The sequence below is a fragment of the Microtus pennsylvanicus genome, chromosome 14 (genome assembly GCF_037038515.1).
Source record: "Microtus pennsylvanicus isolate mMicPen1 chromosome 14, mMicPen1.hap1, whole genome shotgun sequence".
In the NCBI taxonomy this organism is placed as follows: Eukaryota; Metazoa; Chordata; class Mammalia; order Rodentia; family Cricetidae; genus Microtus; species Microtus pennsylvanicus.
The window spans coordinates 7,740,506-7,761,800 of NC_134592.1; the positions used below are offsets into that span (position 1 = coordinate 7,740,506).

A 21,295-nucleotide genomic window follows, 5' to 3' on the forward strand; every position below is an offset into this window, starting at 1 on the left:
AGCAAGTTGTTCGAAAGAGCTAATGGAAAGATCAATACTGCCAAGGACAAGCAGAAACAAAGGAACTAAAGATAAACAAAATATTGATTCTCCAGAGTACTGTATCGGAACAGAACAAGGATGTCATCAGAGGTCAGTATAGCACGTCAAGGTGAACATAGTAGTGAGTCACACAAATACGTCCTCTATAATCTCAAATCCTGCCTAATTAACAGAGAAGGAAATAAAAAGCTTGGGATTTACCTGAACTGGATTGAGAGGGTTTGAGGATGAATTCATGGTGAATACCTTGAGAAAAAGGGTGGCTGGTGCTGTCTTTTTAAAATTGCTATTATAAAGCATTTCCAGCAAAATCAGAAAGTATTGAAGATAATATAATAAATATCCACATACTCCAAATGCAGATTAATGATTTAGACAGTGGAGAAGCTCTGGGCTTTTGAGAAGTGGCCCAGTCCACAGGACACAGCTCTGGCTAAGCCACTTGGATGCCCCCAGTTCCTGTTAGGAAACCTGCCTGTTTATCCCTACGATATGCCCTGCGATCTATTGAGAACAGGAAGTGCCTGGGGATGTTGCAAGGGCTGCAGGAACAGCAGTCATGCTTACGCACAGGACCTGCATGAGGAACAGCCATGATCCCCAGCTCTGACCTGCAGCATTATCTCAGTGTCCTGGTCTCTCCTAAGTGCCAGGGAAGAGAAGAGAACAGCTGAGAACCAATGCTCCTGTCTAATGTGGACAAATGACCTTCCCTTTGGCCCACAGTATAGCCATGGACACCCTTACAAAGAAATCCTGAGATTTCTTTACAGCTGGGACATCAAAATGCCTGGACTTTCAATGAGCTTTAGGTTTCTGTAAAAGCCAGTAAATCATACTATCACAAAAGCCTTTTCCTCATCAAGAAAATCCAAGTAGATAGAGCTTGGCATCCCAACCCTGCAGAATTAGGAGGATCCTAAGTTCAAGACCAACCTGACTTATATAGCAAGACCCAGTCTTAAGGGTAAAAAAAAATGGTGAACATAAAATCTAAGTGGTGGGTTGGTGAGATGGTTAAGTAGTTAAAGGTACTTGGTTTGCAAGTCTGGCGACCTGAGTTCCAGCCCTGGAATCCATATAAAGGATGGACTGGAAGGAAGCTGGGCATGGTGGTGCATGCCTTTGATCCCACCACTCAAAAGGAAGGGGCAGGTGGATCTCTGAGTTTGAAGCCAGTCTGGTCTAGGTAGTGTGTTGGGGGATATTATTATCAGGTGTGTTACCTTTGTAACGCTACATCTAATTAACTGTGAAGCTGTGATTCTTTGCCTATCTAAAATACCTGATTGTCTAAAAGCGGAATAGCCAATAGCAAGCAGGAACAAGGATAGGTGGGGCTGACAGGCAGAGTATAAATAGGAGAAATCTGGGAAGAATGAGAGGAGAGGAGGACACCAGGGCCAGTCACCCAGCTACACAGCAAGCCACAGAGAATGAAGTAAAGAATGGAATACAGAAATAGGGAAAGATAAAAGTACAGAGGCAAAAGATAGCTGGGATAATTTAAGAAACAAGCCAAGCTAAGGCCAGGCATTCATAACTAAGAATAAGCCTCTGTGTGAGATTTATCTGGGAGCTGGGTGGTACCCCTCCCCCAAAAAAACAGAAAAATAAAATGTCACACAATGTTATGGTCCCTAGTGTGGGGCCATATTTCCATGTAGGGCCTGGGAAATTTTTTTTTTTTTTGGTTTTTCGAGACAGGGTTTCTCTGTGGCTTTGGAGCCTGTCCTGGAACTAGCTCTGTAGACCAGGCTGGCCTCGAACTCACAGAGATCTGCCTGCCTCTGCCTCCCGAGTGCTGGGATTAAAGGCGTGAGCCACCATCGCCCGGCCCTGAGAAAATTTAGAAAAAAAAAAAAAAAACAAAGGACATGGCTCCTTTAAGACGTTCAGCAGGCAGGGCTAAATAGAAACTAGAAATGACAAGCTAAATAAAAACTACTTGTAGCAATGCAAGCACTGGTTTCCACAGCTAGGAAGGTTTGATGCAGTTCTCAGTCAGGAATTTCCCACCAGCTTTAGGGTTGGCTTTCACAGTCCAACCTGAGAGTAGTCTGAGCCAGTTGCTAGAGCACGCTCAGAAAGGCTAAAAGATATGCAGTAAGAGGTCAAGACAGAAAAAACTCTAAACAGGTTCCAGTGTGGTTTACAATGTGTGTAGGCTTAAGAAAGAAAAAAGATGGGTATAGGCAGTCATAGAAAGAAATAAGTAGATTAAAAATAATAAAGTCAGCCAGGCTATAGTGACATAGGCCTTTAATCCCAGCACTCAGGAGGCAGAGGCAGGCGGATCTCCGTGAGTTCGAGGCCAGCCTGGTCTACAGATCTAGTTCCAGGACAGGCACCAAAGCTACAGAGAAACCCTGTAGAAAGAAAGAAAGAAAGAAAGAAAGAAAGAAAGAAAGAAAGAAAGAAAGAAAGAAAGGAAGGAAGAAAGGAAGAAAGGAAGAAAGAAAGAAAGTCTTTAAAGAGACAGTAAAAATAATGTAAAAGAAAAAAAAAGCCACATAAGGATGGGATACAAACAGGGAGTCTAGATCCTGTATTGTGCTGATTTTGAATTTTCTGATTGCTGAAAAGCAAAGGACAGCTTCTAAGAGACCTGGATTTGAAAGAGGGACTGTTGAAATAAACCAGCCTGGATATTTGAAGAATGCCTTAACTTTAAAAAAAAAATCAAAAAATGTATTTGTCAAATGGAAATCAAAAAAGCTTTACAAGAGTCAATGCCTGCAGGAACCTCAGACTGTGGCTCATGCAGCCTAGCCACTGCTGGTAGCGGCGGAGTTGCAGAGCTGACTAGAATAGCCATAGCTTAAAAGGCAGCAACCATTAGAGAGAGGACAACAGTAGGGAGTGAGTCCCTTCTCAAAAGCCCTGACTGTCTAGCCCATCAATGCAGCTACTGGAGATGCTAACACAGGAAGGCCACAGACTTGAGGCCTGCTTGGGCTACTTAGTGAGACTGTCTTAGGGATGAGCTCAGTGATAGAGCCTTGCCCGGCAATTTCCAGGCTCTGGGTTCAATCTCCATAGACACCAAGAAAACAAACAGAAATAGCTTTCTGTTTCACTTCTCATTAGAATGCTGCCAAAACGGCTGGCTTCTGAAGTTTTCTAACTGAATCCAAAAGTGCAGAGAACGTCACCAGGAGGGAGGAGCAGGCATGATAGGAAGTGGGAGCAAGGCTGGCAAGTAAAAGTGAAATGTCCTTACCTCAATAGCCAACAAACTATACAGCTGTGTAAGAGGGGACTGAGGCAGAGGATCAGGAGTTCAAGGCCAGCTTTGTCTGCTTCCAAAAACAGACAACAAATCATATATATATATATATATATATATATATATAAATTATTGTGATGAACTCCTTAGAGCTAGCAGGACAGACATTATCCTTTATAAATAGCTCGTTTGTATCAGTATTCACATTAGAAAAATATATACTGCCTGAATCAGACCTTCTATGAGTAAAATTCATTCAAATATAAGCTCAAAGTCCCAGCATGGTGGGACACCCCTGTCACCCCATCATTCAGAAGATGGAGGCAAAAAGATTAGGAGTTCAAGGCCAGCCTTGGTTAGGTGATCAAGTTCAAGGCCAATCTGGGCTATACTGCCCCAGAAAACAACATCCTATACTTTCACACACACACACCTGACTTGACTCCTGGTCACTGAGGGGGCTCTGCCTCCACAGTGTGGAAGGCCTCTATGGCTTCAAAAGCAACCCCTTCCAGCGGGCCAAACCTCACGATAGAACCCTTTGCATTAGTCACTATAACAGCATTCTCTTCTGAGACACTGAAGTACTTGGACGGGACAAAATAAGCCCATTGGAAGTCGGAATAGAAACCTGCTCCTGTCCCTGAGACACTTCCTGGCATAGATCGGAAAGCTCAGAAACCAGGGCTTCCCCCACAGCAGCCACAGTCTCCAGCTCTCTCTGGCCATCTGCCTCCATCCTGGAGAGGAACCAGCTTACGTTCCCAGCTTCGCTTCCAACACTGGGACCCCCATTAGTGGGCAATGACCCATCTGGTCCAGGATGAGACCCTGGCTCGGGCATAGTCCTGGAAACACTGGCAGCTGGCAGGACATTCATAGGCAAAGTTTTCTGGAGTGGAAAGGCTGAAGCCTCTAGGCAGGGCATGGCTGGGGCTGGCCTGCTGCCTACTGAGGTGGGGTTGGCTCATTTCTCTGAGGTCTCCTGCCTCTTCTTCCTGATTCTTCAAGAAGCAGGGACTCGGGCTGGAGAGATGGCTCAGAGGTTAAGAGCATTGCCTGCTCTTCCAAAGGTCCTGAGTTCAATTCCCAGCAACCACATGGTGGCTCACAACCATCTGTAATGGGGTCTGGTGCCCTCTTCTGGACTGCAGGCACACACAGACAGAATGTTGTATACATAATAAATAAATAAATATTAAAAAAAAAAAAAAGAAGAAGAAGCAGGGACTCCACTTCTTCACCTGATGATGGGGTACCACAGACACTGTTGCTTCTCTGGATGGCCTCAGAATCCTGCTTTGCAGTGTGTTCTGGAGCATTCTCTTCAGGAAACACTGACGACTGGGCTGGGGGCAGCCCTCTGGGCTCTGCTACCTGGGAATAAAGAGCTGACCTCCTGACATCCTGACACAGAAGAGCAGGATCTGTAGAGACACTCCTGGCTTCCAAGTCAGCAGACGCCATCACTGACAGCTGCTGGCCCACAGGCAGCACACTTCCATCACTAGCAGGAGCCATTTCCCCACAGCTTCCCTCAGAGCAGGGAGAAGGGTTCTCAGTGGCTGCGGAGGCAGAACCTGAATAGTTGGGAAAAACAGCGGTCACACACTCATCACCACGATGAGCTGGTCCAAATGACCTTCCCTCAGAGAAGCAGTAAAGCAGCTCTCTTTGCTACTTGGGCTGGGCAGCAGGTTTTTATTAGCTACTGTATCTACTCAGAAAGGTAGATTTTGTATTAAAAATCTTTGTGTTCAAAAGAGTTTAGCAGGCTGACTTCACTGAATGAAAGAAGAGCGGGTTTCTGGAGGGGAGCTCAAGGGTAAAAGGGGCCTTTCAAAACAGATCTACAAGCCGGGCGATGGTGGCGCACACCTTTAATCCCAGCACTCGGGAGGCAGAGGCAGGCGGATCTCTGTGAGTTCGAGACCAGCCTGGTCTACAGAGCTAGTTCCAGGACAGGCTCCAAAGCCACAGAGAAACCCTGTCTCGAAAAAACAAAAAAAAAAAAAAGAAAAAAAAACAAAACAGATCTACAGACAACCCCCAGCCCAACCCCACCCCTGGAAAAGCTGAAAGGTTATTTCCAGATGACCTATCCATCTGGAACAGCTAAGAACCTTGTCTCGAGGTCGAGGACCGTCACTGGGCCCCAGGAATGTAGAACATATGCAGATGCTGAAGGACCATTTGCTGAGAGGAAGTGAACCGTGAGGCGGATCACTTAACTATAAAATGAAGAAGCTAAAAAAGAAAGGTGACTGAGGAGGGCGGTGCTCCACACTGGCGCCAGAGGGGTCACTGTTCCCACCCAACACAACTGCCTTCCCCTAGGGCAGAGCTGCACGGAAGTTCTAAAATGGGCAAGGCCTCTTCCACTGCAGACCCTAGCGTCAGGCCAGAAACCAGATAGTGCTGCTAAGTCTTTGTAAAGACATGTGAGAACTGGCAATACTGTATGCTCAAAGTACCTAGTAGAGGGTACCTAGTAGAACTAAAGCGAAAATGTCTTCTTTTTAAGTGTTAAGTCTCACATGTTCGGGGCAGCCTTGTCTCAGATGCTAAGCCACTGATACATGTGTCCTTGGGACCTAACTCCGCCCAACCTCTCAGACCAGCTGGGGTCTAGCCGGGGTCTACTAGCCTGAGACACCACTATGAAGTAACTCTTAGTTAATAAAGAACTCTAGGAGACCCCCAATACCCATGACATGGGCATCAACATGGAACAATAAAGTGTTGGAAGTTAGAGACAAAATCCAAGAGACCAGAGGGGTCTCTCAAATCGGGCTGAAGGGATCCCCAGCCCTTAAAAGTGATGGACTTGGGTACATCTGGTGCCTTGGGACCACTGAGCATGGGGCAACCCACAAAATATGTGATTTACCCTGGCTGGCTGGAGCGTGGGAGGACCCAGGCTTCTGCTGACATCCACGGATGGCTACACTCTCTGCTCTAAGCAGAGCTTATTTCTCCTGGGACATCCGTGGGCAGAGCTGCTTCGGGCCTTCTTCACTGTGGCCAGCCCCTCCCCTTCACTGTAGCCGGCCTACAGAGAGAGTAGAAAAAGCATAACGGCACCTTTCCGGAACAGCCTCTAGGCCAAGGAGCTGTGGCTGAAAGGTCAGATCATGAACCAATGTCTACACAGACGCCAACTCTGCACCACTTACCACCACAGCCTGCTCCCTCTCCCTCTTCTGTGCACTGGTTTCCTGCAGCTTTCCCTTCATCTCCTGGCTGGAGCACTCAGGTGCACTGCTTGAGTGTGTCTCTTTCTTCCTCAGGTATTCTGTGATTCCTAATGATCTGGCAACCTTAGGGGAAACAGGAGAAATAAGCTCTGCTTAGAGCAGAGAGTGTAGCAAGTGTGTTAATTCCTGTCTACACCTGAGTAGAAATCCAAGCGGTTCCTTTGTACAATGAGGTGCAGTTAAAAAGGAGAAAGACGGCAGATGCAAAGGTGTGCGGAGCAGCAAGGGTGGAACCTAGCCTCACCAAAGCTCACAGGATCTGTGTCAGTGAGGGTGGACTTGAACCTCTCTTCCTCAGTGCCTACCTTACTAATGCTAAGGCAACCAAGGTTCCTTTCTTGCCAGTTGTTCCTCTTTTTACCTTCTGTTTCAATTCTGGTCAGGTGGTGATGCTGACCAGCACTCAGGAGACAAAGACAGGTGGATCTGTGTGAGTTTAAGGCCAGCCTGGTCTACAGAGCAAGTTCCAAAGCTACAGAGAAACCCTGTCTTGAAAAATCAATTCTTAGTGATCTTTTTCTCCCTCATCTAACTCCTTATGCTCCCTCATCTGGATACCTGAGTTTCAGCTGCCTTACAAAGTTTTTATGAAGCTCAGTGTGTCTTCCATCTACAAAACACACGTGTGTGTACACATACATATGCATGTATATCTAGCAAATGTAAAGGTGTAGACACAGCTAATGTCCTTTACACTGGACTTTAAAAGGAGAACAACCGTAGGTGTAAGACAGGGTGAGGACCAGTAGGAAGGACAGCAGAACATGACTAATGCAGACAATTGGGCTAGGTGAGTATAGCCCTGCCCACGCTAAACAGTGTCCCCTTACGAAGTCAGTCACAGCCACTACTGTAAAGCACACATAAAATAAAAATAAATCACAGCATGGGTGACTATTATCATATATGGGGAATCTGCAAAAGGCTTTGCAAAATAATCCAATATGTTTATAATGCATAATTAAAAAAAATAAAATCCAAAGCCTTGTTAAGAATATATTCAGAAGCCGGGCGGTGGTGGCGCACACCTTTAATCCCAGCACTCGGGAGGCAGAGGCAGGCGGATCTCTGTGAGTTCGAGGCCAGCCTAGTCTACAAGAGCTAGTTCCAGGACAGGCTCCAAAGTTACAGAGAAACCCTGTCTCAAAAATATATATATATATATATTCAGAGGCTTGGAATGTAACTAAGTCGGTATAGTGCTTGCCTCCCATGCACTAGGCTGAGTTTAATTTCCAGCACTGCACACCTAGGACACAGTGGTAAATACTGATCATCTCAGCACTCAGGAGGTGGAGGCAAGAAAATCAAAATGTCAGGGTTGAGGCTGAAGAAAAGGCTCAGTAGTTAAGAGTATCTGTTGCTCTTCGAGAGGACCTGGGTTCAATTCCCAGCACCATATGGCAGGTAAGAAGGTGCAACTCCAGACCCAGGAGACCTGGTGTCCTCTTCAGGAATCAGACACACACAGTACACAGACATACATTGTACTGGTTGGTTTCTGTGGCAGTGTGATACAAACCTAGACATATCCAGGAAGAAGTCATTTTAATTGAGAAAATGTCTCCATAAAATTAACCTGTAGGCAATGGTGCTGGTGGCACATGCCTTTAATCCCAGTACTCGGGAGGCAGAGGCAGGCGAATCTCTGTGAGTTCGAGACCAGCCTGGTCTATAGGAGCTACTTCCAGGACAGGCTCCAAAACTACAGAGAAACCCTGTCTCAAAAAACAAACAAAAATTAACCTGTAGGCAAGACTGTGAGGAATTTTCCTGATTAAAGGTAATGTGGAAGAGCCCAGATTACTGGGAACGTTAACCTGGATGGTATAAGAAAGCAGGCTGATATATATAAATGATAAAGAAGCTGAGGAAGAAATCGGAGAAACATCACCCTTCACAATAGTCACAAATAACATAAAATACCTTGGGGTAACACTAACCAAAGAAGTGAAAGACCTGTTCGATAAGAACGTTAAGTCTTTGGAGAAAGAAAGTGAAGAAGATACCAGAAAATGGAAAGATCTCCCAATGCTCTTAGTTACATAAAGTCAACATAATAAAAATGGCAAACCTACTAAAATCGATCTACAGATTCAGTGCAGTCCCCATTAAAATCCCAGCACAATACTTCACAGACCTTTAAAGAACAATAATCAATTTCACATGGAAAAACAAAAATTCCAGGATAGCCAAAACAATCCTGTACAATAAAGGAACTTCCAGAGGCATCACCATCCCTGACATCAAGCTCTATTACAGAGCTACAGTAATGAAAACAGCTTGGTATTGGCATAAAAACAAACAGGTTGACCAATGGAATTGAATCAAAGACCCAGATATTCATCCACACACCTATGAACACCAGATTTTTGACAAAAAAGCTAAAATTACACAATGGAGAAAAGAAAGTATCTTCAAAAATGGTGCTAGAATAACTGTGTGTCAACATATAGAAGAATGAAAATAGATCCATATCTATCACCATGTACAAAACTCAGGTCCAAATGGATTAAAGACCTCAATATAAATCTGACCACACTGAACCTGATAGAAGAGAAAGTGGGAAGTAGCCTTCAATGCATGGACATGGGAGACCACTTTCTAAATATAACACCAGTAGCACAGGCATTGAGAGCAACAATAAATAAATGGGACCTCTAAAACTTTTTCTGTAAAGCAAAAAACACAGGAAATAAGACAAAAAGGCAGTCTACTGAATGGGAAAAGATCTTCACCAACCCACATCAAACAAAGGATTGATGTCATATATATATATATATGACAAACAACTCGGGCTGGAGAAATGGCTCAGAGGTTAAGAGCACTGACTGTTCTTCCAGAGAACCTGAGTTCAATTCCCAGAAACCACATGGTGGCTCACAACCATCTGTAATGAGATCTGGTGCCCTCTTCTGGCCTGCAGGCATACATGGAGGCAAAATGTTTTATACATAATAAATAAATAAATCTTTAAAAAAACTCAAGAAATTCGATATCAAAATTCCAAAATTATTTGGAATTTTTTAACCCAATTAAAAATGGGGTTCAGAACTAAACAGAATTCTCAACAAAAGAATCTCAAATGGCTGAAAGACATCCTTAGCCATCAGGTAAATGCGAATCAAAACAACTCTGAGATATCATCTTATACCAGTCAGAATGGTTAAGATCAAAAACACCAATGATAGCTTATGCTGGAGAGGATGTGGAGTAAGGGGAACACTCCTCCATTGCTGGTGGGAATGCAAACTTGTACAACCACTCTGGAAATCAGTACAGTGGTTTCTCTGAAAATTGAGAATCAACCTACCTCAATACCACTCTTGGGCAAATACCCAAAAGATGCTCAATCATACTACAAGAACATTTGTTCAACTATGTTCATAGCAGCATTATTTGTAATAGCCAGAAACAGGAAACAACCTAAATGCCCCTCAACCCAAGAATGGATAAAGAAAATGTGGCACATTTACACATTAAAGTACTACTCAGTGAGAAAACAACAAGAACAAAAAAAAACAAGGACATCTTGAAATTTGCATGCAAATGAATGGAACTAGAAAAAACCATCCTGAGTGGGGTAACCCAGACCCAGAAAGGTGAACAACATGGTATATATCCACTCTAAGTAGATACTAGCTGTAAAGCAAAGGATATAGTTCATGATCCTATAATTCATGATCCTAGAGAATCTAAGTGACAAGGTAAACCCTAAGCAAAACATACATAGATCCACCTAAAAAAGGGAAATAGACAAAATCGCCTGACAAAATTTGGAGCATGGGGGTCGAGGGAGAAGAGAAGGCAGAAGGGGAAGAGGAGGGAAGAAAGGGAGAGGGGAGAAGAACTTGAGGGAACAGGATAGTTGAGATGAAGGAAGGACAGAGATGAGAGCAGGGAAAGAGATATCTTGATTGAGAGAGCCATTATGGGGCTAGTAAGAAACCTGGCACTAGAGAAATTCCCAGGATAAGGATGACCACAGCTAAGGCCCTAAGCAATAGAGGAGAGGGTTCCTGAACTGGCCTTGCCCTGTAGTCAGAGTGATAAATATCTTAAATATCACCATAGAACCTTCATCAAGCAACTAATGGAAACAGAGGAAGAGACCCACAGTGAAGCACTGGGCTGAGTTCCCAAAGTCCAGTTGGAGAGTGGGAGGAATGAGAATATGAGCAAAGAGGTCAAGATCATAATGGGGACACCCACTGAAATAGTTTACCTGAGCTAATGGGAGCTCACCAAATCCAGCCGGATGGGGAAGGAACCAACATAGGTCCAAACATAGTCCCTCTGAATGTGGGTGACAGTTGCATGGCTGGGGCAGACTTCAGGGACACTGGTAGTGACACCAGGATTCATCCCTACTGCTTATACTGGCTTTTTGGAAACCTAGTCCTTTAAATGGATTGTTTCTGTCCTGCCCAGTTCCCGTAATCATTAAGTCCCAAAGAAATCACACAGAAGTCTACATTAGTTATAAGCTGATTGGCCCATTAGCTCAGCTTCCTATTGACTCTTTTTTTTGTTTGTTTGTTTTTTTCAAGACAGGGTTTCTCTGTGGTTTTGGAGCCTGTCCTGGAACTAGCTCTTGTAGACCAGGCTGGTGTCGAACTCACAGAGATCCACCTACCTCTGCCTCCCAAGTGTTGGGATTAAAGGCGTGCACCACCACCGCCCGGCCCTATTAACTCTTACAACTTACATTAGCCCATTATTCTTATCTGTGTTAGCCACATGGCTCAGTACCTTTTTCAGCGAGGCAGTCACATCTTGCTTCTTCTGTGGCTGGGCTAGGACTGCAGAAAGGAATGGGCTTTCCTCTTCCCAGAATTCTCCTGTTCTTATTGACCCACCTCTACTTCCTGTCTGGTTGTCCTGCCTATACTTCCTGCCTGGCTACTAGCCAATCAGTTTATAACTAATGTAGACCTCTGTGTGATTTCTTTGGGACTTAACAATTGCTGGAACCAGGCAGGACAGAAAACCTCAGACAACAATGGACACCTTGTTCAGCCTAGATATAGTAGGGAGGGCCTTGGACCTTCCCAAAAGCAATGTGCCTTACCCTCTCTGGGAATGGGTGGGGAGGTGGGACAGGGGAGTTGGTGGAGGGGAGGGAGTGGAACTGGCATTAGTATGTAAAATGAAAAAAGATAGTTTGTTTTCTTTAAAAAAATCAAATTTAATTAAATAAAACAGGCTGAGCAATCGATGGGTAGCGAGCCAGTAAGCAACACCCCTTCATAGCCTCTGCTTCAGTTCCTGCCTCCAGTTTCCTGGTCTGACTTTCCTCAGAGGTGGGATGTCAGCTCTAAGCTGAAATAAACTTCTTTCTCCCAAGTGTTGGTCATAGGGCTATCATCTCAATCAAAACCCTAATTTGTGTAGACAGAACACCCATACATAAAAATATTTTTTTTAGCGTTCAAGGTCATCCTTCTCTACATAAAAAATTCCAGACTAACAATGGTGACCAATGACAGCTCCCCCAACCCCCAAAAACCCTCCAACCAGCACATACCAACTGCTGTGGTCTGAATGAGAATGCTCCATGGGCTCCCACTTGACTGCTTAGTTCCTGCTGCTAGAACAGTCTGAGAAGGACTAGGGGGTGTGGTCTTGTTGGAGGAGCTGTGTCATTGGGGATGGGCTTGAAATTTGAAAAGATCATGCCTTCTCAGTGTCCTCTCTGCCTCTTGCTGCAGATCAAGATATGAGCCTCTCAGGCATTTCTGTTGCCATGCCTTTGCTCCACCATCGTGGCCTCTACTTTCTGAAACCACAAGCCAATTAAATGATTAAATGTCTTTTTTTTTACTTTTTATATATTTATTTTTATTGTTTTGTTGTTTTGCTTTTTTTTTTTTTTTTTTTTGGTTTTTCGAGACAGGGTTTCTCTGTGGTTTTGGAGCCGCTTTTTTTTTTTTTTCTTTTGGTTTTTTGAGACAGGGTTTCCCTGAAGCTTTGGGGCCTGTCCTGGAACTAGCTCTTGTAGACCAGGCTATCCTCAAACTCACAGAGATCCTCCTGCCTCTGCCTCCCGAGTGTTGGGATTAAAGGCATGAGCCACCACCGCCCTGCTATTGTTTTGCTTTTTAAGACAAGGTTTCTCTGTGTAGCCCTGGCTGTCCTGTAACTCATAGAGATCTACAGGCCTCTGCCTCCTGAATGCTGGAATTAAAGGAATGTGCCACCACCACCCGGCCAAATGCTTTCTTTAAAACAAGTTGCCTCGATCATAGTGTTTTATCACAGCAATAGAAAAGTAACTAAGACCCCCTATTATAGTAGAGGCTGCTGTAGCTCGCCATGGAAACCAGTATCATGTCAGCACCTACTCACCGCAGACAGGCAGCTCCATCAGGTGAGTGGGGGGGGGAAACGCAGCTAGGCAGCTAGGGGCCACACAGTCTTTCTTTTTTTTTCTTTTCAAGACTTACTTTAAGTGTATGAGTGTTTAGCTCACATATGCACCATGTGCATGCCTGTTGCCCGTGGATGTCTGAAGAAGGTATCGGATCCCCTTGAACTGGAGTTATAGATGGTTGTGAGCTACCATGTGAGTTTTAGGAATGGAACCTGAGTCCTCTATAAGAACAAGAAGTGCCCTTTCCTTCTGAGCCATCTCTTCAGGCCTCTATACTGCCCTTCTAAGCATTCACGCTACATGTGAAACTGAGTTTTCAATAAAGGAGACTATGTTGACCCTTGGCAGCAGCGTGAGAGCCAGAAAGTCAGGAAGTACCACTTAAGTCTTCTGAGAAGAGGACTCAGACCCAGGGGCGGGCGCAGGTCTGTCAGGGTTGCTGAGGGGGCTTGTTTCACATACAGTGGGCCAGGGCTGAGTTCCAAAAGAAGTTTATCCAAAACAAGCCAAACCCTATTAGCCCCAAACTAATGTTTTGAAGAAAGCTCAATCCAGCCAAAGGCAGCTGGGTGATGAAATAAGAATTGTGTCAGAATAGCCACGAACATAACCACTGGCCCTCTAATGTACAGGAAACCAGCCCACAGAGAAAGCATAGGTAAGTGCACCTGCTGCCCTGGCAGAGGCTCTGGGGCCTTCCCAACACCTACCTGATGGCTAGCAACTACCTGTAACTCTAGTCTTGATGGTTACAACACTCTCTTCTGTACTCCCTGGGTACGAGGTACAAATATGCCGCACAGACACAGATGTAGGTAAAACACTCATACACATAAGACAAAAATAAAATAAATCTATTAAAAAGTTGTTTTTTTTTTTAAAAAAAAAACTGGTGGCATGAGTGCACACCTTTAATCCCAGCACTTGAGAGGCAGAGACAGTGAGTTTAGCCCCGTGGTGTTCTCAATTTTCTTTGAACTATTATAATTTTCAGTGTTCTGGAACAAGGGGTTATAGCCCTTATATTAATAAAACAAAACTTACCTTGCCAGGACAAAGCCACACAGTGGCTAAATATGAAGATGTCTTACTAGTAACACCCTCCCTTGTTCACAGACTCCTTCCTTCGGCTAACTAAGAACAGTGCTTTGCCCCTCGAGATGGCACCTCATCATTGTTTATCTCCAGGGGCTCCTGAAGACACAGGTCAGAGCTGCTGAGGTAATCCTGACACATTCTCTTCACCACCTCATGCAATTCTTCAAACTCCTGTACACAGCAGGAAAGAAAGGCTTCACTCCAGGAGTCTCTCCACCTTTGTGAGGGTGAAGGTGAGCAGCAGGTAAACCGAGGCAAAGGCACGGAAAGCAGAAAACAAACCTGGAGACAGGGAGCTGAGGTCCTCACCCCCACAAGAGGGCAGTGGCCAGCGTTTCCTTCACTTCCCAGCTGTGCCTATGTATGCCACCAGCACGCCCAGCTCTGAGAGGCCAGGCTGGGGGTAGGATGCCAGAAAACAAACCCTGAGGGTGAAGTCCACAAACTCTAGGAGTAGGGTGACCCCACAGGAAGCATACAGTTGGCAAAAAGGCACCTCTAGCTCCTAAGGGGCACATTCCCACCTCTTAAGGCCACCACGGTTTTCCACATCTACTCTATCTCCCTACACAAAGTTAAAATAGTCCAGGGAGAGATGGCTCAGAGGTTAAGAGCATTGCTTGCTCTTCCAAAGGTCCTGAGTTCAATTCCCCACAACCACATGGTGGCTCACAGCCATCTTTGATGAGATCTGGTGCCCTCTTCTGATGGCAGAACACGGTATACAAACTAACTAAATAAGTCAATAAAACTAAAAAAGAAAAAGAGCCAATCCCTTCACCATCTCTTCTCCATGTTTACTACAGAAAAGTCATGTCAAAAGGGCTGGGACACAGCTTCTTAGAGGTCACCGGACACCAGCAGGGCCCAGCTTCATCCCTTAGCTCTAAAAATGAAAACTGAACGAAGGTTGTCGCAGCTTGGTTACCACAGTTTCACATCCACAACCCTTCTGTGCAGAAGGCCAAGTTTACTACAGTAGAGGGATCATTGCCCCTCCCCCATGGTAGAAAGCAATGGTCAGGTGAGGGTGCAAGGTCGAGATCTAGTCTCTGTGCCCAGCTCCACTCCCTACTGTGTCCCTGGGTCTAACCAATACCAGGAACTTAACCCCAAGACACAGCATGTGCAGACACCTTATTACGGATGCCAATAGTCCGTCATTTTTGTCTGTAATAACAACAGTCCTACTCACTGGTATGGAATCCATAGCTCTTACTACATCTCAAGCACTTACCAAGACTTCAGCTGCTGCTGTCTAATTCGGAGTTCTTCTACATTTGAGAAAGGGGTAGAGCAGCCAGGTGTAGAAGTCCATACTGTAGTCTCAGCTCTCAGGCGGTGAGGGCAGGAGGATCTTGTGTTTAAGGTGAGCCTGAGCTACGGAAAACAAAATTCAACCCCTGTACCCACATAGGAGCTAAGAGGTTGTTGTTGTTTGTTAAACTAAACAACGCTGACCGGCCCAGAGACTCGAGCATTCCGTGAGAAATGTGTTCTCTGCCTCCAAATTCAGAACCAAGAGGAAGTGGGTGGCTGAAAATCTTTGACAGGAGGGAGGCAGAGTCAGGCGAAGGTTTCTAGATCTATGGTCAATCTCTGAAAACCCCGCAGCGTTCCTTGGCTGGCCCTGCCCGGACCTCTCACCTTGCGGGAAATACCTGCGGAATGCGTTGTCCTGACTTGCATTTTCAGCCTGTACTCCAAAAACACTGAGGTAAACCGGCGTCGCCAGAGGAGCTGGAACCTTGGAAAAGGTCCGGGATGGCAGGAGCAGCGTTTAAGTCGGCAGATTATTTGAATGCTTAACCTATGATGTCCTAAAGAGCGTGCAAGGGACTTCTGCGGCCGGCGACAAGGCGCAGGAGGAGGTTAGACAACTTTCAGATTTGAGATAGGTAGTCATTCTCAAGTTTCTTGTAAAATGATTAAGTCCTCTGGCCCGTACGGGGATCGAACCCGCGACCTTGGCGTTATTAGCACCACGCTCTAACCAACTGAGCTAACCGGCCAGACGGCAACTAAGCTCTCTCAGATCGCCTACAAGGTTTGTTCTGGCGTCCTGTGCCCCGCTGTCTGGCTCCTCCTCTTCCTCTCCCGAGTTCCAAGCAGCAGGCTTTCCCACGTGCTACGGCTTCACCCGAGCTCATTCTCTGTGTATTACCCCTTGACCTGAAGGAAAAATCGTCACCCAGGGCTCCAGGGAAGGCGACCACCTACAGAGAACCCAGACTTCCCCAAGGAAAATGCCAGCTGCCTGTTCAAGGCCTGACTCTGCAGTAAGGAAACTTTCAAATATCCCAGGTCAGAGTTCCGAAAATCTTTGCAGCCAGAAACCTTTAGGTCTACTGGCGCCTTTAGTATAGCTAAATCAAACTTAGGGCACGGAAATCCAGACAAATGCAAAGAACCACCGAATTCCCCAGCATTCAGTCACCAGCAGCAGCTAGGACCTTGGCTTCCTCCTTTGCGGATATGAATCCTGTCTCCCTATTCTTTCTCTCTCCCCCTCCCTCCCTTCCTTCTTTTCTCTGTCTTCCTTCCTCTTTCTTTTGTTCTTCCTTTCTTCCTTTCTTGTCTGATTATTTATTTGTTGCTCTTAAAGACTGAATTTTGACTGGACTCAGAAGCAGAAACTCTTAGTGAGCTTACGTATCTTAGAAATTTGCTCCTGGCGATTTTCTTTGGCTTCCTTCATTCTCTTGTCCAAACGTTTAGCGTATTCAAAAGACTCCTCGTTTTCCCCTAGCGTCTGTACGAAGCTTGTACTCATTGTCCACTTCACTGAGTTTCTGACAGCCGATGGCTAGAAAGATATTCAACTTCATCCCAAAAGGGTCTGATATTCATGTCTAACTTACTTTCAACTTGCGGCAATTCCCCCGCCTCAGCTTTCCAAATACTAAGATTACAGGCACGCGCCCCTCCGTCTGGCTCGAAAATGCCATTATAAATCGTTCCTAAGTACAGTAATACATGGAGTGAATAGGACATAAGCTTTTCTCAAATACAAAATAAAACAGAAGACTGAGCCACCACCCCAGCATTTTAGTGTAAATTCGGGCAATAACGCGGACTTAGACTAAAATAGTAACTATTTTGTGCCTGGTAACCCCGTGTCCAGAATAAGTCACTTTACAGATTCCTCTAAAACCAAACTCAGAGAGGTGGCTCGCTCGTGAGGCAGAGACAGGAGGTTCTATGTAAGTTCCGGACAAAACCTGTCTCTGCAAGCCGGTAAATAGCTGGGCGAGGCTATACACTAGCAGGTATAAAACCCCGGATTTTGGGAAGTAGAGGCAGGGAGTGAGGGGGGGGGGTCAGTGTTCACGGTGGTGCAGGTGAGTTTGAGGCCACGTGACTTTTGCGCTTCCCGACATCCCACACTTTAGCAAGACTCCTAATGTTACTGCGGGCAGGCTTCCCTACGCCCCTATTTGCAATCTGCTCCACAGTCCCTGCTTCATCTCCAGGTTTATACCATAAATCATCTTCCCCCAGCACGTCGTGCTCTCCAGAAAGCCGCAGCCAAGCGAACCTTAGAAGACACTGGGAGTTCGAGCTCACTTTCCCAAGGGTCTGGTCGGAACCTGGTGGGGGGGGGGTTGCGGGTTGGGGGGCAGCACTAAGCATCCCCAAGGCTTGAACACCGTCAGGTGCAATGACTAGTGATGAACGCTAGGGAGAACCCGAGACCCACGAAACTCAGAAGCCATTAGGCAAAATAAATGGTACCAAATATTAAGTTTTCTTAAGGGAGTGGATGTGTATCTTTATATGCAGCATTTTAAATAGACCACATTCTGAATTTTTACTTGTTCGCTTTTTTGAGAGTAACATATAACGCAGGCTAGCTTCACTGCTGAGAATGGCACTTAACTCCTGTTTCCATCCCCCAGCGGTTCCCTGGGAATACAGGCACTCACAGCCTAGGTTGTGTTGTGCTGGGGGTTGGGCTATGCCCAGGGCTTCATGCGGGCTAAACAAACTATTAAATGAGCGCACCTCCAGCTATTTATTTCTCTCTGGTAGAACTTTTTGTGTTGTCCTGTGTTTCTTTGCTTAGTTTTCTACATGAGAGTCACTGATTTGATTGGACTGTTGAATTCCTTTTTAAAGCTGTCAAACGCATGATCAGAGAGCAGTTGTATTATTTTGTTTCGTTTGTTGTTTCCAGTTGGAGGAGGCTCCCTTCCAGAGCTTCCTGCTATAATCTGGGTTGGCTGTTCTGCACGCCCACTGCCCTGCGCATCTCCCCAGCCTTCACCCACAAGCTTTGAATCTCATTCCTCCTTGCCTGTGTTGGATCTCCTTCCTCTCATCCCAGGGTCTTTCCTCCCTTGTTTATCTTTCCTTTGGACTCTGGACATCCATTATCCATTGGCGGCTCCTGGCAAGTGTTGAGTCCTTCTTGCCTGTCTGATCACGTTTTGCTTCTGCCCCCCACCCCCCGGCAGACCATCAACTAGAGAATTCCAGAATAGAGACCCACTGTCCCTCAGCAATCACAAGACCACACTCCTGTCTTAGGACCCGTGAAATGTTCCGTATAGAAACTAAACTCCTGGGGCTGGAGAGATGGCTCAGCGGTTAAGAGCATTGCCTGCTCTTCCAAAGGTCCTGAGTTCAATTCCCGGCAACCACATGGTGGCTCACAACCATCTGTAATAAGGTCTGGTGCCCTCTTCTGGCCTGCAGACATACATACACACAGACAGAATATTGTATACATAATAAATAAATAAATTAAAAAAAAAGAAACTAAACTCCTGCTTGTTAATTATTGGGTGGGGAGAGAAATGGAAAGCTGAACGGGAAATCGGAATTTAAATGTTTTATCGTACATGTGTTATATCAAAACTGTTAGAGAATAAAAACGAAAAGTAGGCAAACAGAAAGGTTTTGCAGATGTTGTTTCTAACTTGCTAAAACAAATCAGTTGTTCAGGGACCCGTTTGAAACACGCCTCTCCTCCCTAAAACATGCACACTGTCAAAAGCCTTTTGCACAGTTTCTCATCTGAATGTGGCAGAAGCACAGGGAGTTAGAAACCACGGACTAATCTCCGAGCTCAGCGACCACCAGTAGGTGACCTTGACAAAGCCTTCTGCCACTCTGGGACTCCCACAACAGGGTAATGGCTTCTGCAGCCCAAGTCAGCTAAGCGCTTCTCTCATTTACCTGTGTAACTGGCTCAAGGGTAAAGTTTGTCCTGCATCCTCAACACTGGCATAAAACCAGGCTTGCCCCTAGCCAGACAGGAATATCAGAGAAGCGGCAGGTGCCGAAGCGACCTGGTTTTGGACAAACATTTATTGAGCTTTTGCTGTGCGTCAGACCTCTCAGGCCTCAGGCAAAAGCCAGCAAGAAATTGGGTAAAGCCCCAGGGATGTATCATTTGTCCTCACTGCAGCCCCTTGGGATGAGGATTTTTCAACTTCACAGTAACAATTTAGGGGGTCGGGTGTGATGGCGTGGCCTTTAATCCCAACAGGTGGATCTCTATGAGTTCAAGGCCAGCCTGTTCTACGTAGTGAGTTCCAGGACAACCAGAGCTACACAGAGAAACCCCGTCTTGGTAAACAAAAACAAAAACAGACATCCCTGACATAAATAAATAAATAGATAGATAGATAGATAGATAGATAGATAGATAACGTAGGATCTCTACCACACTGCTTTTCATCATATCCCTAATGCCTGCAACAGTGCTTGGAGCAAACGAATGTTTGCTGAAAAAGTGAAACGTTTACATAACAGTCGCTATAAACCCCGCTGGTAGAGGCTCAACAGTAGGTGTTGGCACAGAACAGGTGCCAAGAGGTGTTGCAGTCAGTGAAAGCTCAAGGACGTGGTTCGTGCATCAGGTTTCACAACGCAACATTCTCAGGAGAGCTGAGAAGAGTCTGCCCCGCCAAGGACGCCAACGCACTAAGGTAAGAAACTGTATTTAAATTTAAAGGAGAGAGGGAGAGGGAGAGAGGTTGCTTAGCGACCAAACTGAGGCGGCTGGTCTCACTGCGCATGCGTGAAGAGACAGCCGTGGTTCTCTTTTGCGCATGTGTGGGCGGCAGCCTCAGGCCCAGTCCCCCCCCCCTTCCGCTCCGGGGGGGCGGTATGGCGGTTGCTAGGGCAACAGGAATACAATATGGCGGCCGGATCCTAACGCTCTCCAGCCAGGGACCACCGCGAAGGTCCACGAGCCGGAAGCCGCCTCAGGAAAACAGAAGGCCGGTACCACAGTCTAGTCTCTTTTCGGCCCGGGTCCGACCACGGACTGTCGCCGTCATCCGCGTTCAGGATGAAGAGTGAGTGGGGCCGGGGAAGGGCCGAGGGTCCCGGGCCTGTGTGGCGGCGCCGCCCTGAGGCCGTTCAGGCTCAGGCACCTGGGTCAAGGCGGTTATGCTGGAGCTTGGGCACCTGAGTGTAATTTCATTCATTAACTCGTTCGTTCGTTCGTCAGTGTGTTAGGTCGCAGCTGAAATTCTCAGACCTTCGGCTGTGGGCTCTGAGCGCTCACAATTTCTCCCGGCCCTTTGCGGACAGCGGCTTAAAAGACATTCGCGATCATAGCTGGGTTGTGTCTTTTTGAGTTAAGTTAGTGTTTTTGAAGCAACCTTTCAGCGGAATTTAAAACGGTCACTCAAAAGTTGGGAACTGAGGCAGTCATTCTAGAAAGTAGAGGGACTGGAAAAATTGACTTATTTGGGGGTTTGTGGGTAACTTAAATCCTAGTGCGACTGATAGCCAGGTTGGCTTTGTTGGGACGGCTGTTTGGTTTGCACAGCTATACAGTTATGATTGCCTTTTGTAGTTGTAGCCAGAGGTGCAAAAAATTACAGTTCCTTTTGCTATTAAGAATATATTATGCTGTTTGAGACCAGCCTGGTCTACAGAGCTAGTTCCGGGACGGGCACCAAAGCTGCAGAGAAACCCTGTGTCGAAAAACCAAAAAAAAAAAAAAAAATTTATACTATTGTAGTATTATATTCTGATTACCATGCAGTAATTTCTATGTAACATAAATTACATAATATTTAAAAAATAAGTGATCTCATTCACTCCTTATCATGCATTTTCATTTCTTCTGTCCAATAGTGTTTATATGGTTATCGCTTTGTTTGGGGGAATTTTCTTTGAGAGCAGGATCTCACTTAGCCCAGGCTGACCTTGAACTAGATATGTAGCTGAGACCGGCTTTGAACTCCTGATCCTCTTGCCTCCATATTTCAAGTGCTGGCATTACAGGCTGTGCTACCAAGTCCAGCATGGTTATCATTTTCATTAATGCCTCAC

At 45.8% G+C, this 21,295-nt stretch overlaps 2 protein-coding genes and 1 non-coding gene across 13 annotated transcripts in view; 1 reads left to right on the top strand and 2 right to left on the bottom strand.

The window, feature by feature from the left end:
• Nucleotides 1-3,674: 3,674 nt before the first annotated feature.
• On the bottom strand, nt 3,675-16,772 carry Znf839 (zinc finger protein 839). Its single transcript, XM_075948530.1, is given in 13 exon segments — nt 3,675-3,845; nt 3,848-4,191; nt 4,193-4,285; nt 4,494-4,851; nt 6,162-6,210; nt 6,212-6,272; nt 6,274-6,302; nt 6,454-6,591; nt 14,069-14,172; nt 14,175-14,207; nt 14,210-14,281; nt 15,647-15,739; nt 16,652-16,772. Coding segments are annotated over 13 exon segments (1,620 nt in total). The 3' UTR covers nt 3,675-3,720.
• Nucleotides 15,938-16,011, bottom strand: Trnai-aau (transfer RNA isoleucine (anticodon AAU)). Its single transcript has one exon. It is a non-coding gene; the product is annotated as a tRNA-Ile (tRNA).
• Nucleotides 16,773-19,856: 3,084 nt separating the features above from the next.
• Nucleotides 19,857-21,295, top strand: part of Mok (MOK protein kinase) — a 34,063-nt gene continuing 32,624 nt past the window's right edge. For 7 of the 11 annotated variants that reach the window (XM_075947702.1, XM_075947701.1, XM_075947709.1 and 4 more), the window contains exon 1: nt 20,109-20,307. In XM_075947702.1, the coding sequence (XP_075803817.1) occupies nt 20,301-20,307 (7 nt within the window). In that variant the 5' untranslated portion in view covers nt 20,109-20,300. Of the gene's footprint in view, nt 19,936-20,077; nt 20,308-21,295 lie in introns of those variants that run through there. The other 4 variants (XM_075947703.1, XM_075947710.1, XM_075947714.1 and 1 more) reach the window with 4 other exon arrangements.